The 13,569-nt window shown below is 64.4% G+C and overlaps 1 protein-coding gene across 2 annotated transcripts in view; it reads right to left on the reverse strand.

The window, feature by feature from the left end:
- Positions 1-1,913: 1,913 nt before the first annotated feature.
- The window catches only part of FOXP4 (forkhead box P4), a 46,378-nt gene continuing 34,722 nt past the window's right edge, over positions 1,914-13,569 (reverse strand). The window contains exons 5-17 of one of the 2 annotated variants that reach the window (XM_051854741.2): positions 13,452-13,538; positions 12,006-12,153; positions 11,667-11,877; positions 11,319-11,423; positions 10,568-10,655; positions 9,534-9,617; positions 9,253-9,424; positions 9,091-9,167; positions 8,410-8,511; positions 5,169-5,290; positions 4,363-4,429; positions 3,766-3,935; positions 1,914-3,584 (exon numbers count right to left, since the gene is read on the reverse strand). In XM_051854741.2, coding sequence (XP_051710701.2) covers positions 3,437-3,584; positions 3,766-3,935; positions 4,363-4,429; positions 5,169-5,290; positions 8,410-8,511; positions 9,091-9,167; positions 9,253-9,424; positions 9,534-9,617; positions 10,568-10,655; positions 11,319-11,423; positions 11,667-11,877; positions 12,006-12,153; positions 13,452-13,538 — 1,581 coding nt within the window. In that variant the 3' untranslated portion in view covers positions 1,914-3,436. Of the gene's footprint in view, positions 3,585-3,765; positions 3,936-4,362; positions 4,430-5,168; positions 5,291-8,409; positions 8,512-9,090; positions 9,168-9,252; positions 9,425-9,533; positions 9,618-10,567; positions 10,656-11,318; positions 11,424-11,666; positions 11,881-12,005; positions 12,154-13,451; positions 13,539-13,569 lie in introns of both variants that reach the window. The other variant, XM_051854740.2, reaches the window with a different exon arrangement.

The following is a 13,569-nucleotide window of genomic DNA, read 5'->3' on the forward strand; positions in this document are numbered from 1 at the left end:
ATGGGACCTGGGGAGACAGGTGTGTGCCCTGGCTGGGGGATGGGACCTGGGGAGACAGGTGTGTGGACCTGCTGGGGGATGGGATGTGGGGTGGCAGGTGTGTGCCCTGGCTGGGGGCCCAGGATGGGACCTGGGGAGACAGGTGTGTGTACTGGCTGGGGGTCCAGGATGGAATTTGGGGTGGCAGGTATGTGCACTGGTTGGGGGCCCAGGATGGGACTTGGGGTGACAGGTGTGTGCCCTGGCTGGGGGTCCAGGATGGGACGTGGGGTGGCAGGTGTGTGCACTGGTTGGGGGCCCAGGATGGGACGTGGGGAAGACAGGTGTGTGCACTGGCTGGGGGTCCAGGATGGGACGTGGGGAAGACAGGTGTGTGCACTGGCTGCTGGGGGTCCAGGATGGGACGTGGGGTGACAGGTGTGTGCCCTGGCTGGGGGATGGGACCTGGGGAGACAGGTGTGTGCACTGGCTGGGGGATGGGACCTGGGGAGACAGGTGTGTGGACCTGCTGGGGGATGGGACCTGGGGAGACAGGTGTGTGCACTGGCTGGGGGATGGGACCTGGGGAGACAGGTGTGTGCCCTGGCTGGGGGATGGGACCTGGGGAGACAGGTGTGTGGACCTGCTGGGGGATGGGATGTGGGGTGGCAGGTGTGTGCCCTGGCTGGGGGCCCAGGATGGGACCTGGGGAGACAGGTGTGTGTACTGGCTGGGGGTCCAGGATGGAATTTGGGGTGGCAGGTGTGTGCACTGGTTGGGGGCCCAGGATGGGACTTGGGGTGACAGGTGTGTGCCCTGGCTGGGGGTCCAGGATGGGACGTGGGGTGGCAGGTGTGTGCACTGGTTGGGGGCCCAGGATGGGACGTGGGGAAGACAGGTGTGTGCACTGGCTGGGGGTCCAGGATGGGACGTGGGGAAGACAGGTGTGTGCACTGGCTGCTGGGGGTCCAGGATGGGACGTGGGGTGACAGGTGTGTGCCCTGGCTGGGGGATGGGACGTGGGGAGACAGGTGTGTGCACTGGCTGCCGGGGGACTCATTCTTGGTTTACCACCTTGCACCACCTGCTCCCTTCCTTCCCTCGACACTCCCTTTGCACGAGTTTCAGTGACAGGCAGCCTGTCACTACCATGGTCACTGCACATCCGCGTGACACAGGTGCAGGCACCCAGTAGTGGCCTTGCTGAGCACCAGGGCATCACCCCAACTATGTGCACAAGCACACACCCCTCCCTGCCCAGGGGGACATGCATGGCAGGCCCAGAAAGGCACCTGGGTATGGGCACAGATGCCTCCAAGGGCCACAGCCCAGGTGCAGGGAGCCTGCCAGGTGCACCTCTGCAGCAACCCAGACCTCAGCTCCCTGGAAGAACTGGGGTGAGTGGTTGGGACCCTGGGAGATAACGGGGTGCTGGAGACCTGGTCTACCAGACAGGAAGAGGGGACATGGGCAGGCCCCAGCACAGCCGGCCACCAGGGATGCCTACATCCAGTCTTGGAGTGCCTAGTTCCGGTCCTGGCCACTCTGCTTCTGACCCACCTTCCTAGTTTGGTGCCGAAGAGGCAGCGGACGGTGACCCAAGCACTCGGGTTCCTGTCAGTCCCACACGGGAGGCTGACGGCACCAGCCGTGCCCAGCCTTGGCCCCAGCTGGCGTGGGCTTTGGCAGTGAACCAGTGGATGTCACTGTGCCTTTTGAGAAAATACACATACAGAGAGGGAAGAGGAGAGAGGCTGGAGGAAGGCCCAATCCTAACCGTGGGCACAGACCTGTACCCACGCGCCCGCCCTGTACCCATGCACGCGCTAAAGCCACCACCCTTGGGGAGCTCCGCGGCCAACCTAACCCTTGCTTCCAGCAGCACGAGGGAGCCTTCCCAGTCCATGTCCAACCCCCTGGTGACACACACAGGGCCCGGTGAATAGAGGACGTTTAATATTTCTGTGCTGGTCAAACGAACACAGGTGGGGGATACACGGGGTGGGGCGGAGGCCCCTGCCTCTCGGGAGGGGTGGCTCGTGGAGGGGTGCATGTGGGGGGTCTCGGGCAGTATCCAGGAGCCTTCTCATCGGAGGGGCCCAGCCGGGTGTTCCGGGGGCCCGGCTGGGTGTTCCGAGCACCCAACACACCCCGTTTGCGGCCTTAAATTGGGGGTCCCCCATAGGGGGTCTGGGGACAGTCTCACTTCTTTTTCCAGCCCTTTTGCTGGAATCCAAATTCCCAGCACGATGGGGGACTTGGTCCTAGAGAGGGGTCTGCAGCGCCCCCAGGAAGCAGCCCAGGGGTGGGGCCCAGGGCTCCTGTGCCCACCCCTCCCCTCCGCCCTCTCTCCTTCCCCCAGGCTGGACAAGAGCCCGGGGTGGTCAGCAGGGCCCCCAGCCGCTACTGAATCTGACGGAGGAAGGGTGGAGGGAGAGGGTCTTGCCACCAACAGATGCTGTAAACTTTGGTTTAAAACAATAACTTAAGTGGAGGGAGGGCTTCCAGCCTGGGGCCAGGGCGTGGGGGCCGGGAGAGGGTGTGCAGGAGGCGACAAAGGAAAAAGCCAACAGAAAGTTTTGGTTTTTGCTTCCGGCATAAGAAAGGTCTTTGGTCATCCGTTTAACTGGGGGGACAGGGAGGGTGCTGGGGGCCCGCAGGCTGGGGCAGCGAAGCTGGTCTCAGCCCCCTCTTCCCTGCACCCTGGCCACCTCCCCACCATCCAGGCGCTGCCCTTGCCCCAGCTCCGGCCTCCTGGGCACTGGTCCACCTGGCACAGACCTCTGCAGGTGGGCAGGGCAGCACCCAGTAAAGGGGCGTGGGGGTGGGGGAGGGGCCTGCAGGGCACACAGCTGGTCCCACCCCAACAGCCAGGGCCTGCTTTCTCTGGGGCTGGTCTGAAGCCTCCATCCCCCGCCGGGCCGGCCAGGGGTGGCAGCTGGGGGTGGGCTCTTTCTTCACAGTACGGAAAAGGCGGCAGAAAGGGGCACAGATTAGGGAAGTTGGGGGCCTCTGGCCAAAAACCACTGCCAGAGCCAGGTGCGGGCTGGGGTTGGAGCGTGACGTAGCCCCGCCTGCGGGTCTCCATGGCGCTGAGGGGCCCTGTGGGGAGAGCTGGTGGGGGAGGAGGGCCCTGCTACTGCTGGTGGTTGGGGGTGGGGGGTGGGAATCAGATGTAGGGGAGGGTCGGAGAGGGGTCTGGGCCCTCCGTGTCCTCTATGATCCCAGACCAGGGGTTCGGAGTCCCCGGGGAGCGGGGGGAGGTGTGGGGCTGTCCCTGCCCCCAGGCGTCTGTCAGTCAGGTCACACTGGGAGTTGCTGGCCCAGGCCCCCCCCCCCCCCCAATCTGAGTTCTGGAAGTGCCTTGAGGTTCGGGAGGGGCTGTGGAGTGGGGGCGGGGGGCCCAGGGCCAGGGCAGGAGGGGTCTCACCCCTGCCCTGCCCACCCCTACAGGTCCTTAGGACAGTTCCTCTCCCGGCAGCTCCTCCTCCAGGTCCCTGTCTTCCGGAGGCCCCACCGTGCCGGGGTTGGGGGGCACAAGGGGGGGCCCAGGCCGCCTGTCTTCCTCCGCCTCCGCTGGCTCCTCTTTCACCTGCACCTGGTGGCTGCAGCAGCAGGGACGGCATGGGCACCGGGGGTCTCCCTCTCATCCCCCATGCCCCTGCCACCCCATCATCACCAAGGTCTGCCTGCCCCAGGCCCAAGGGAGGGAGGGAGGCGGAGGCCGAGAGAGGAGCAGTCACTGTGTGCGTGGCGGGGGGTGGGGTGCCCATGCTGGCTGCTCACCTGTACTGGGGTGGGGAGAGGCGGGGGGGGCTGCTGCTTCCGTTGCTGGGCAGCGGCTCCACGGGAGCGCCCACATCCTCATGGCTGAGGGGCAGCAGGCTGCTGGCCGAGCCAGGGTTCAGCACGCCCGGGCTGTTGAGGAGGGGGAAGCTGCTCTCGGCCAGGGCGGCCTATGGGGTGCAGGATTGAGCCCCATCAGCAGGCCCCGCGGGGTGGGGTCCCGGGCCGTCCTCTGGGTCCATCTGCTGGTCCCACTGTCCAGAGCCCAGGCCCAATCTTGTGACCATGGCACCCCTCGCCCCTCCCAAGGCCAGAACTCTGAGCCTGGCTGCCGCCTTTGGCTGGCTGTGTCTCCGCTCTCCTGGGGGCCTGGCCCTGGTTCATCCCAGGCCACAGAGATCCCAACTGAGCAGCCAGGGAAGGGGCCACACTGGTCAAGCCTGCCCCGACCCAGAGCAGCCTCTACCCGAGGGGCAGGCTGGGCTCCGGACACCCAGAGCGGCGTCTCCCTCCCCCCATGCTCCCCTCTGCAGGGGAGGCCAAGGAGAGCCGGGGCAGCGGCAGAGGGGCATGGGGCATGGGGCGCTGTGCGGTCACCTGGTAGCTGGCATTAAGTGCTCCGTAACTGAGGCCCGAGAGCATATTCTTCACCAGCGTGGGGCTCCTGGGGAGAGATAAGGCACTTGGGCTGCCTCCTCCATGCCTGCTGCACAGCCCAGTCGGCGCCTGTGCTGGGGACGGTTCCATCGCTGCTCCCGGGGCGGCCGGAGCAGGCCTGGCTGAGCCCTGCGGCCTCACACTGACTGGCCCAGCAGGTGGAATGGCCTCTTCCCAGGAGAGGGCGCCGAGCCTCACCTTGGGCCCTGTCCGAGGTCTCCAAGCCAGTAGCCAGGCAGCAGGACCCCGCCCAGCCTGTCCTCGTGCCGGCCACCCCCAGCCCTTTTTCTCTCAGCTCCGGTGCTTCCTATGTCCAGTAGGGGCTGTGCTGTGGCCTCCGGACTTCCATGTGTGCAAAACCCACACCTCCTGGCCATCTGAGTTCTAGCTCATGTAGTGAGCCCGTGTGTGCTCAGCCTGTCCCTGCATGCCCCGCCAAAGGCCTGTGTGCCCCAAGCGGTCAAGCAGTGGCTCCAGCCTGTCCCTTACCATAGAGCCTGGCCCTGGCCTGAGCACACACAGCTGCTAAGCAGCAGAGGTGCAGTTCGCATGCAGGTCTCAGGCTGACACCTAGCACCAGCCAGGGCTGCTGAGGGCCTCTCTCCCTCTCTGGTATCAGGTCCCCCAGGGCTCCCTCCCTCGGTCAGAATTGAGGACAGAATCCTGCCCTGATCCCAGGCACCCCTCCCCAGGCGCTGGGACCCCGGGAAGGGTCTGGCACACGGAACCCCGCTCTGCCCACGTACCCTGTCATCTTTGGCGGTCTCCGCTTCTGGTACTCTCGCTCGTCCACGGTCCACACAGCGCCCTTGACGTTCTCCACGCGGACGAAGCACTTGTGCAGGCTGAGGTTGTGGCGCACGGCATTCTGGGGGTGCAGGGAGGACAGGCTCAGAGGCGGCGGCTCAGGTCCCCTGCTCCCGGCTCAGGTGAGCACACACAGGAGTGTCCCTGTTCAGTCCAGACCTGTCTCCTGGGCAGCAGCTGCATCAAGCTTGCTGCCCCACCCCCACCCCGGCGGCAAGCCGAGGCGGGAGACCCGGCTGGAGAATAGAGCCTTCCCTGGCCCGTGGAGCCGGGGCAGTATGCATGCACACTTGGCTCTCTGCCCCTCTGCCAGGCTGACAGGTTTGGGGAAGCTGCCCTCTAGCTACATGCGTGCCATGGTGATGGCTGGTTTCCCGTTCTTTACGAATCAAGGCCAGAAGCAGCTGTGAGTCTGGGCTTCGGATCGGCGTGAGCGCGTCTCAGACACATGCCGATTCCCACTAAGCTTTCACAAGTTCTGCCCTGAGCTCCCAGACCCTCCAGCACCTGCGAGGCTGGCAGCCCCAGCGGCTCAAAGCCCGGCTCAGAGCGGAGTGCATTTGCTGAGTGTGGGGTGTGTGCCGGAGCCCTGATACCTATCTGTTGCAACAGATAACCTGGGAGGAAGGAGAGGGCAGGTTACAGCAGCCAGGCGGAACTGGGGAGAGAAAGAACAGTCACCTTGTCCCCACCCCCTCCCAGCAGGGGAATGTCAGGAATTGAGGTCGGCTGGTTTGTAGGACACTGGGTGGGGGTAGGGGGTGCCCCAGGGGAACCTGGCTGGGGCCCTAATCCACCTGCACCCCCCCCACCCCCCACAGTCTTGGCCCTGCACTCTCCTCTCCACTTCCCTGTCCTGCCTGCCCCACCGCCCCTGCCTGCCTGCGTCCCTGTCCCTCTTACCTGTCTGTCCTCCCTCGGCCTCCCCCTGCCTGTCCCCATCCTCAGCTCCTCTTTACATTTCTAAACGGGAAGGAAGCGGCCAGGGCGGGCAGCCCGTGCCCCTGGAGAGCCCCTCTCCCTCTCTCCCTTCCAACTCTTGCCACTTGCAACTGGCCCGATTTCATTACCAATTTTAATTTGCCTCTAATTAAATCCTGTGTATTTTTCCGACTCGCTTGCTAATCCACGAGGGAGGCGGGCGGCTGGAGTGGAATCTCTTGGAGCGATAATTACAAAGGGCCTAATCACGCCGGGGCTCCTGCCTCGGAATAAATTTGCCCGCATTACGGGGCTCCGATCCTCCGCTTTGCAAATGAGAATGACCCCAATTTCCGAGGATGGCCTCACCGGGGCTTTTTTCCCTCATTTCGAAGCCTGATTCGTGATGAGAGACTAATTCGTTACGCTGAAACATTAACGGCAATTTAAGGGGTCTGGCGGGGGCTGCGTAAACAAAAGGCAGGGCCCACAACACGGGCCTGGGAGGGGCCGGACACGGGGGAGGGCTGGCGAGGACCATCGGCTCGGCAGATGGCAGCGCTGTCCCCGGATGGACGGCAGCTGGCCCGGCCCACCCACACCCACTCCCAACCCTTCTGCCCTGGTTTGGGTGGGGGGCGGCTGGAAGGAAGCTGCAGTGATCCAGGAGAGAAAGAGGAGGGAGCCCTGGGAGCAGATAAACGGGTGGGTGGTGGAGGTGGAGGCAGAGTTGGCTGGAGACAGGGCAGATTTGTCAAGGAGCATGAATGGGAAAAACTCGGAAGGTCCAAGTAGACCTGCAGGTGAGACGGATTCTGCCCACTGCAAGGTTCCCGCCGGGGTCATCCTCTCCCCACCCCCCACCTCCTGGCCGGCTTCTTATGTGGACTCAGAGTACATGAGGGAGGTGGTGATCAAGAACTGGGAAGGAAAGACACCACGGAGGTGGCCAAGGCCTAGAGGTGGCAGTGGGACGGAGGGCACTGGCTTCGTGACGGCTGTGAGTAACTTAAGGACTGCCTAGGCCAGCTCTTCCTGACCTCAAGAGGAGAGAGAAGAGGGAGGAAGGGGGCTGCAGCAGGTCAGCGAGAAGGGGAGGCAGGTGCGGGGCGGGAGCAGGCACCCGTGGTGGTGGTAGGGAACTCATCCCGTAGGGACCCTATCATTCATAAAACCCAGTATCTGAACTGCCCTGGAGGTGGGACACCTGGCCAGCTGGCCCTGAAGCCACCCCTGCTGGCTCAGAAAGGGGGCAGGGCTGTGTTTGACAGGAAGTGACATCACTCAACAGCCAATCAGAACAGCTGTCCCAGCCTCACAGCCTCTCCCCCAAGCTTTGGGAAACAGGCAAGAGGATACAGGTCACAGAGTACTCCCTCCTGCTGCAGTCAGCACACGGCCCAGGCAGAACAAAGAAGGCTGGGCCCTGGGGAGACCCCATCCAGTCCTGGGCGTTGGAGGGGAGCCCGGCCTCAGAAACACTTGTTGAAATCTGACGGGATTGGAGGATGTAGCCTGTTCAATTGCAGTTTCCACACTGGCCAGTAGGGGGACTCGAGAGCCAGGGATCCAATTAAGGCATTCAGATAGGGACCCCTTCCCCATGTCTAATCTTCCCACTGGGGCCAACGCTCCCTCCTCCTTCCCCCAACCCCTTTCCCAATTTAGATGTCAGCTTCCTATCTTGCTGCACACATGCACATCCCAACTCAGCTATACAAAGATACACAGCACAGTGTCCCAGCCCACGTCCCTGTGTCCCACTTTTCTGGGGTCCCCCTCTTGCCTGCCTCTGGTCTCCCAGGAAAGCTCTCATGACTGAAGGTGCTGAAATGACTAATTAGAAAGAGACAATTATCTTCCTGACACCGACTGCAGAGCCAGGGCAAACCTCCGAGTGCCTGTGTCTGGGACAGCGTGTAGTCCCTCGGTTTGTCCGCGCATCCAGGCCTGCACATCCCTACAGCCACCCTTGGCTTCAAGATATGTGGCTCTGGCCACGAGACCTTCAAGGTCTCTATGAATGCAGCCCAGGCCTCCTACCACCCTTGGGCATTATCAGATGGAGACTTTGGGCCAGAGGGGGACACTCCAGGGCAGGGTTTCAGCCCCGAAAGAGGGCAGCAGCAGGCTGGAGAGAAGGTGTCACTGAGGGCAGTTCCAGACAGTCCAGCACCTGGCCTGCCATTTCTGCAGGGGGCAAACTGTCAGCAGCCTGGGTCTCCCGGGGCTGGGCCAGGGCGCAGGGGCACAGCTCACCTTCCAGGTGGCAGTGTTTCTGCGGAAGTAGGCAAACATCCTGGTGAACCAGTTATAGATCTCATTCAGGGTCAGCTGCCTGTCGGGGGTTTCCAGAATGGCCTGCGGACAAGAAGCAGCAAAGGGACCCTCAGTCTGGGCCTGGGGGGAGTGTCTCACCTCTGTGTTCTCTCCCCCAGGACCCCTCCTTTCTGTCCGGCCCCTGGCTCAGGGTGAGCAGGAGACCCACTGCAGAAGAGGGGGGTGGGGTCCACAGTCTCTAGAGGCTGCGTGCTCATCACAGGAGCAAAATGGAGCAAAAACAGGTCCAAGTGTCCCCCCGGGGGGCGGGCTGTGGATATAAGCAGAATGCCTTGACCTTGGGCAAGGTAAGACAGGGTGTATGTATGTATGTATGTGTGTGTGTGGGGGGGAGTACCAGAGAGGATATACGTGTGAACAGATGTTCACATGTGAGTGTGAGACAGGAGGCAGGAAACCCAGGAGAGTATGTGTGTGAGTGTGTTGGTGCGTGCATGCAGATGTGTGAGAACCGAGGGTTCCCTCTCTCCATGGAGGGAGCATGAGCGCAAGAAGTGGGCACATGACGGACGCACACGAGTCTGACGGACCCCAGGCGCCCTGCGAGCGGGAGAGGGCAGATTCCCCGGCCCCAGGCCGCCCGCCCACCCACATGCTCACCTGGCGGATGAGGGAGGCGTAGGTGAAAGGTGGCCTGACGTCAGCGTTCTTATAGAACTCGTGGTTCTGGGCCAGCTCTGGGGGAGGAGAGGCAGGGGGTGAGGCAGCCGGCCGGAGGGGGCGCCCAGCCCGGGAACAAGCTGCCCGGCCGCCCGCCCTGACCTGAGGAGATGGGGGAGCAGAACTTGTCGCTGCTTCTCCGGCGGGCCGGGCCCCCGCCGTGCAGGGAGGCCGAGCTGAGGCCGGGGGGCCGCAGGGGGGTGACGGGGGCGGCGGCTGAGGTCGGGGGGTGCACAAGACCATCTGGGAAGGAGTCTGCTGCAGAGACGGTCACCTTGGAGAACGAGGAGGACCGAGGACCGGGTTCAGCTGTGAGCCAGGAAGGTGGGGGGCCGAGGGTGCAGGGGGCTGTGGAGGGGTTCCGGGCGGGCCGAGACACTCACCGGCTGGCTGAAGGGCTTGGGCTCCGAGGGCCGCATGTGCAGGTGGGCCATCATGGCCTGCAGCCGCTCGCTCTCCTTGGCCAGCTATGGGGTTAGGGGTGGGGAAAGGTGAGCAGGAGGCAGGGGCTCCTCTTCCTCCCCGCCCCACCCCCACTCACCTCCATGTATCAGCACCCCAGCCTCTCAGCTCTGCCCCATGGTCCTCCTCACCCTGGAGGCCAGGAGGGGAGGCGTCCCCCTCTCTAGAACACTGGTCCCCTCCTCCTCCGCGTGTGACCTCATGGTCCTCCCTGTGGGCTCCAGGACTGAGCTCGTCCCCGCCCTCCATGTCCTTGAGGGCCTCTCTCCCCGTGGAGGGTCCGGGCTGCGGCTGAACAACAGCCCAGTGCCCAGGGCAGCAGCACTCGCATGTGAGAGGGCCCTTGCCGACTGAATGGCGACGCGGGAGTGGATGAATGATTCATTTACCCCCATTCATAAATTCAATGGATCTTCCACCAGTACCCTCTCAGGGCAGGCCGCTCTGCTGTGAGCACAGGCAGATGGGGAAACGCTGGCTGGCTGGCTGGCTGGCCCAAGTAGTCTCTTGAGTGCCTCCGGCTACAGAGCTGAGAGCCAGGAGCCGGACTGCCAGGGTTCCACTTCCAGCTCTGAGTGGCCACAGGCCAGTTACTTTGCTCTGTGCCTCCATGTTCCCCATTTGTAAAATGGGGACACCACACCCCTAGCAAGGTGAGAGGACTCCCTGAGCTAAACGGGGACAGTGTGGAGCACAGCACGAGGCCAGGTGTGTTAGCTGGGAATGGGATTTTTGTTTTGATGTAGCGTGCATCTCTGCTGACCTCCCAACAGAGCGCTCCCCCCCCCCCCCGCCCGGCCCGGCCCTGCCCCCTGCTGTGGCTGTGGCTGTGGCTGCGGCTCACCCCCGGAACCCAGTGGCCCTCACAGCCACGCGCGGCTAAGGTGGCGGCTCTGCCCAGGGGGCCCTCCCCAGAGACACCCCCTTCCCTGCCGCCACGGCCTGCGGGCCACACCTGGATCTCCAGCTGCTGCACCACCTGCATCTGCACCCGGCACTGGGCCGTGCTCCGGTCGTCCAGGGCGTGCTCTGTGTTGAGGTGTCTTCAAGGAGGGGAGAGGCAGAGCTGTCACCACCCTCCCGTCCCATCCTCTAACCCCGCCCACAGCCTGAAAAAGCAGACAGACCGAGAGCTACAAAGAAGAGAACGAGGTGGAAAAACGGGGCAAGGCACAAGCCTTCTCGTCAGCCGCCTTTGATGTCTTTGCTAAAACCCCCGCTACAGAGAGATCTAATTGCAAATGAACTAATTAAGTAAACCTCTGACGAAGCGTGAAAACAATTTGTTTGACCCTGATGCTGCAAGGGTCTGGGAGACAGCGGAGTTAATCAGTCAGCGACAGAGCCTGGCACGGCAGTGGCAGCTGGCCGCCTGCTGCCAGCCGCCTGTCCGCCTCCCGCCCGTCGGTGGCTCTCAGCCCGTCACCGGGCCGTCACTCCAGCGGCTGAGCAGGCAGGGAAGCCAGGGCAGGCAGGCGGGCAGAGACGCGGGCTCGGCTGTGTCCTCTCCTCCTCCTCCTCGCGCTCCACCCCCTGCCCTGCGTGGGGGTGGGTGAGCAGGGAGTGAGTGGGGGACAGAGAAGGAACTGGGCCCCCCGGAGGGAGGGCGGTAGGACAGCTGGTGACACAGAAGGCCCCAGAAGCGACGAGCTAGGTGGCAGGCTGCAAGAGGGGGTGGGGAACAGGCCCAGTGGGGGGATACCTACTTGATAAACTGGCCCAGGTCTTCGCACAGGGTCTCGCAGCCTGGCCACTTGCACTCTCCGTGTCCGTAGAGGGGGTGGGAGCTGGGGGTCTCCTCGAGGGAGGAGCTGGGGAAGGGGGCGGGAGGGAGATGCTGTCAAGAGCCTGAAGACCCCAGCAGTCCCGCCCTCCCCCCAGAGGCATTTCTGTCCCCACCACAGGTTTCCCAGAGGCCTGCCATGGTTTTGGATGCCTTGGGAGAGGGATAAGTGTCCAGGCTTCTGAACCCCAACCCTGGGTCCCCCGCCTCGCCCAGCACGGGTGCCATCCCCGGGGTAGGGCCTCAGCCCCGCTCTGTCAGGCCCCTGTACCTGTCTCTCCGAGCTGCGAGCACAGTGGGCTGTCCATTGGGCAGGGTGTGGTGGGAGAGGGGGGGCGAGACCTTGGGAGGGGCGGAGAACGAGGTAGCGGTGGCGGCCGAGCCGGTGAGGTCCAGCCCCTCCTGCTTGACGCTGTCCTCGGCAGGCTGCCCGGGGGCACCCTCGCCCTTCCACAGCTGGGGCAGCTCCGTCGGGCACACGGCTGCTGCGGGAGACACAGCGGAGGCTGGCAGGGCCCCGGGGGCCACACGGCCTCCCACCTCGCCCCCCACCCCCCAGGAGCAGGGACTGCTGGCTCTGGGGTTGCAGGGAGGGCGGCGGGCTGCTCACCTTGAGGGAGAGTCTGCAGGGGCCCGGAGGCTTGGCTGGGCTGCAGGCTGACCAGCCCCTGCCTCTGCAGGTTGAGCAGGTGTTGCTGCTGCAGCTGTTGCATTTGCAGGAGCTGCTGCTGGAAGGCCAGCTGCTTGTTCCCCAGTGCCTGGTGGGGGGCCCGAGGGGGCGCGCACAGAGGGCTTCCGTCAGCCTCGGGCGTGCCATTGGGCCCCCACCCCGCGGCCACCGCCTCCCAGGGCCTGTCGGCTCCCGGAGCTGTGGTGGCGGCGTCTGCCGCTGCAGCTTCTCTGCTCCCGGCCCAGCTTCCATAGGGCTGCATGCCGCCTCCGATAAACACACGCATGCACGCACGCACGCACGCGCGCAAACACACACAGCCAGACTCAGACACGCAGCACGACGCCCCCCCCCCCCGCCCTCCTCCCGCCTCTGCCCCCTCCCTCTGCTGCTGCAGCTCCGGCACGGCAGCTGTGCGCCCCTTGGTGGGGGCGCATCACCGTGATCGATGAGCCTGTCACACTCCAGGGGCCAACCCTGCCTGGAGGGCACCCTTCCCACACGCCCGGGGTGCCCCCCCTCTGCCTCTCCCCACAGCTCTCTCCTCTCTTGCTTTTCAGAGAGGCCTGGGACCCAGGCTCAGGGCAGTCGCAGCCCTGCTGCCCAGGTGCCTGGACTGGCTGCCTTGCTCCCCCCACCTCAGCCCCTCACAGAGGCACTGACAAATCAGGCTGTCAAAGGGTTTCCGAAGCCCCAGGAGCCAAGCGAGTCCTGGGGTTTGGGGGGCAGGGACGGTGGAGTCAGGGTGCAGGGGTGGTTATTTGTAAGGAGACCCCAACACACAGCAGGCACGGGCACTTACAGGCAGGCCATGGCAACTACAAAACCCTCCCTGACGGGGAGGCTGGGGGTGTTGGAGAATGGCCAGACACCATCAGGGCAGCCTTCCCGGAGGAGGCAACTGGGGGCTGTGAGGCAGGGGAGGGGCCTACAGGGGGTTGTGTAGGCGGCTGCAGGAGGCCCTGTGGCCCAGATGGGGCAGGGGAATTCTGAGAGCAAACCCATGGGGAAAGGGAAGAAGGGGCTGGGTGGGCCCTGCCGAGGACAGCGAAGCTGGGCGGGCCAAGGTGGGGGAGGTGGTTGCTGCGGCCCAACAGATTCTCAGGACCAGGAGCAGCTGGAGAGCAGGGGCCCTGACAAACCAACGGTGCGGACAGCACTGACCACGAGACAGCCAGACACAGCCGCCCCGCCAGCCACTCACGCCCGCTCCACACCCACGCACGGGGACCACGAGGGGGCTGGGCCGGGGGCCGGGGGGCGCCCTGGTGGCCCTGCTGCTCCCCAGCTTTCCCTACCCCCCTCCTGTCCTCACGAGGCGAGCCGCTCCTCCGCCAGGCGGGCTGGGAGGTGCTCGTGGGGCTCAGGCACCACAGGGCCTCTTACCTCCTTGGGTTGCTGTTTCCCAGCCTGCTGTTGGGTGAGGAGCTGTAGGTGGAGCTGCTCCTGCTGCTTCTTGTAATACTCCTGCAGCTGGGGGCGGTGCAAGGTGGGGGAGGGGTTA

The sequence above is a fragment of the Oryctolagus cuniculus genome, chromosome 5, assembly GCF_964237555.1.
Source record: "Oryctolagus cuniculus chromosome 5, mOryCun1.1, whole genome shotgun sequence".
In the NCBI taxonomy this organism is placed as follows: Eukaryota; Metazoa; Chordata; class Mammalia; order Lagomorpha; family Leporidae; genus Oryctolagus; species Oryctolagus cuniculus.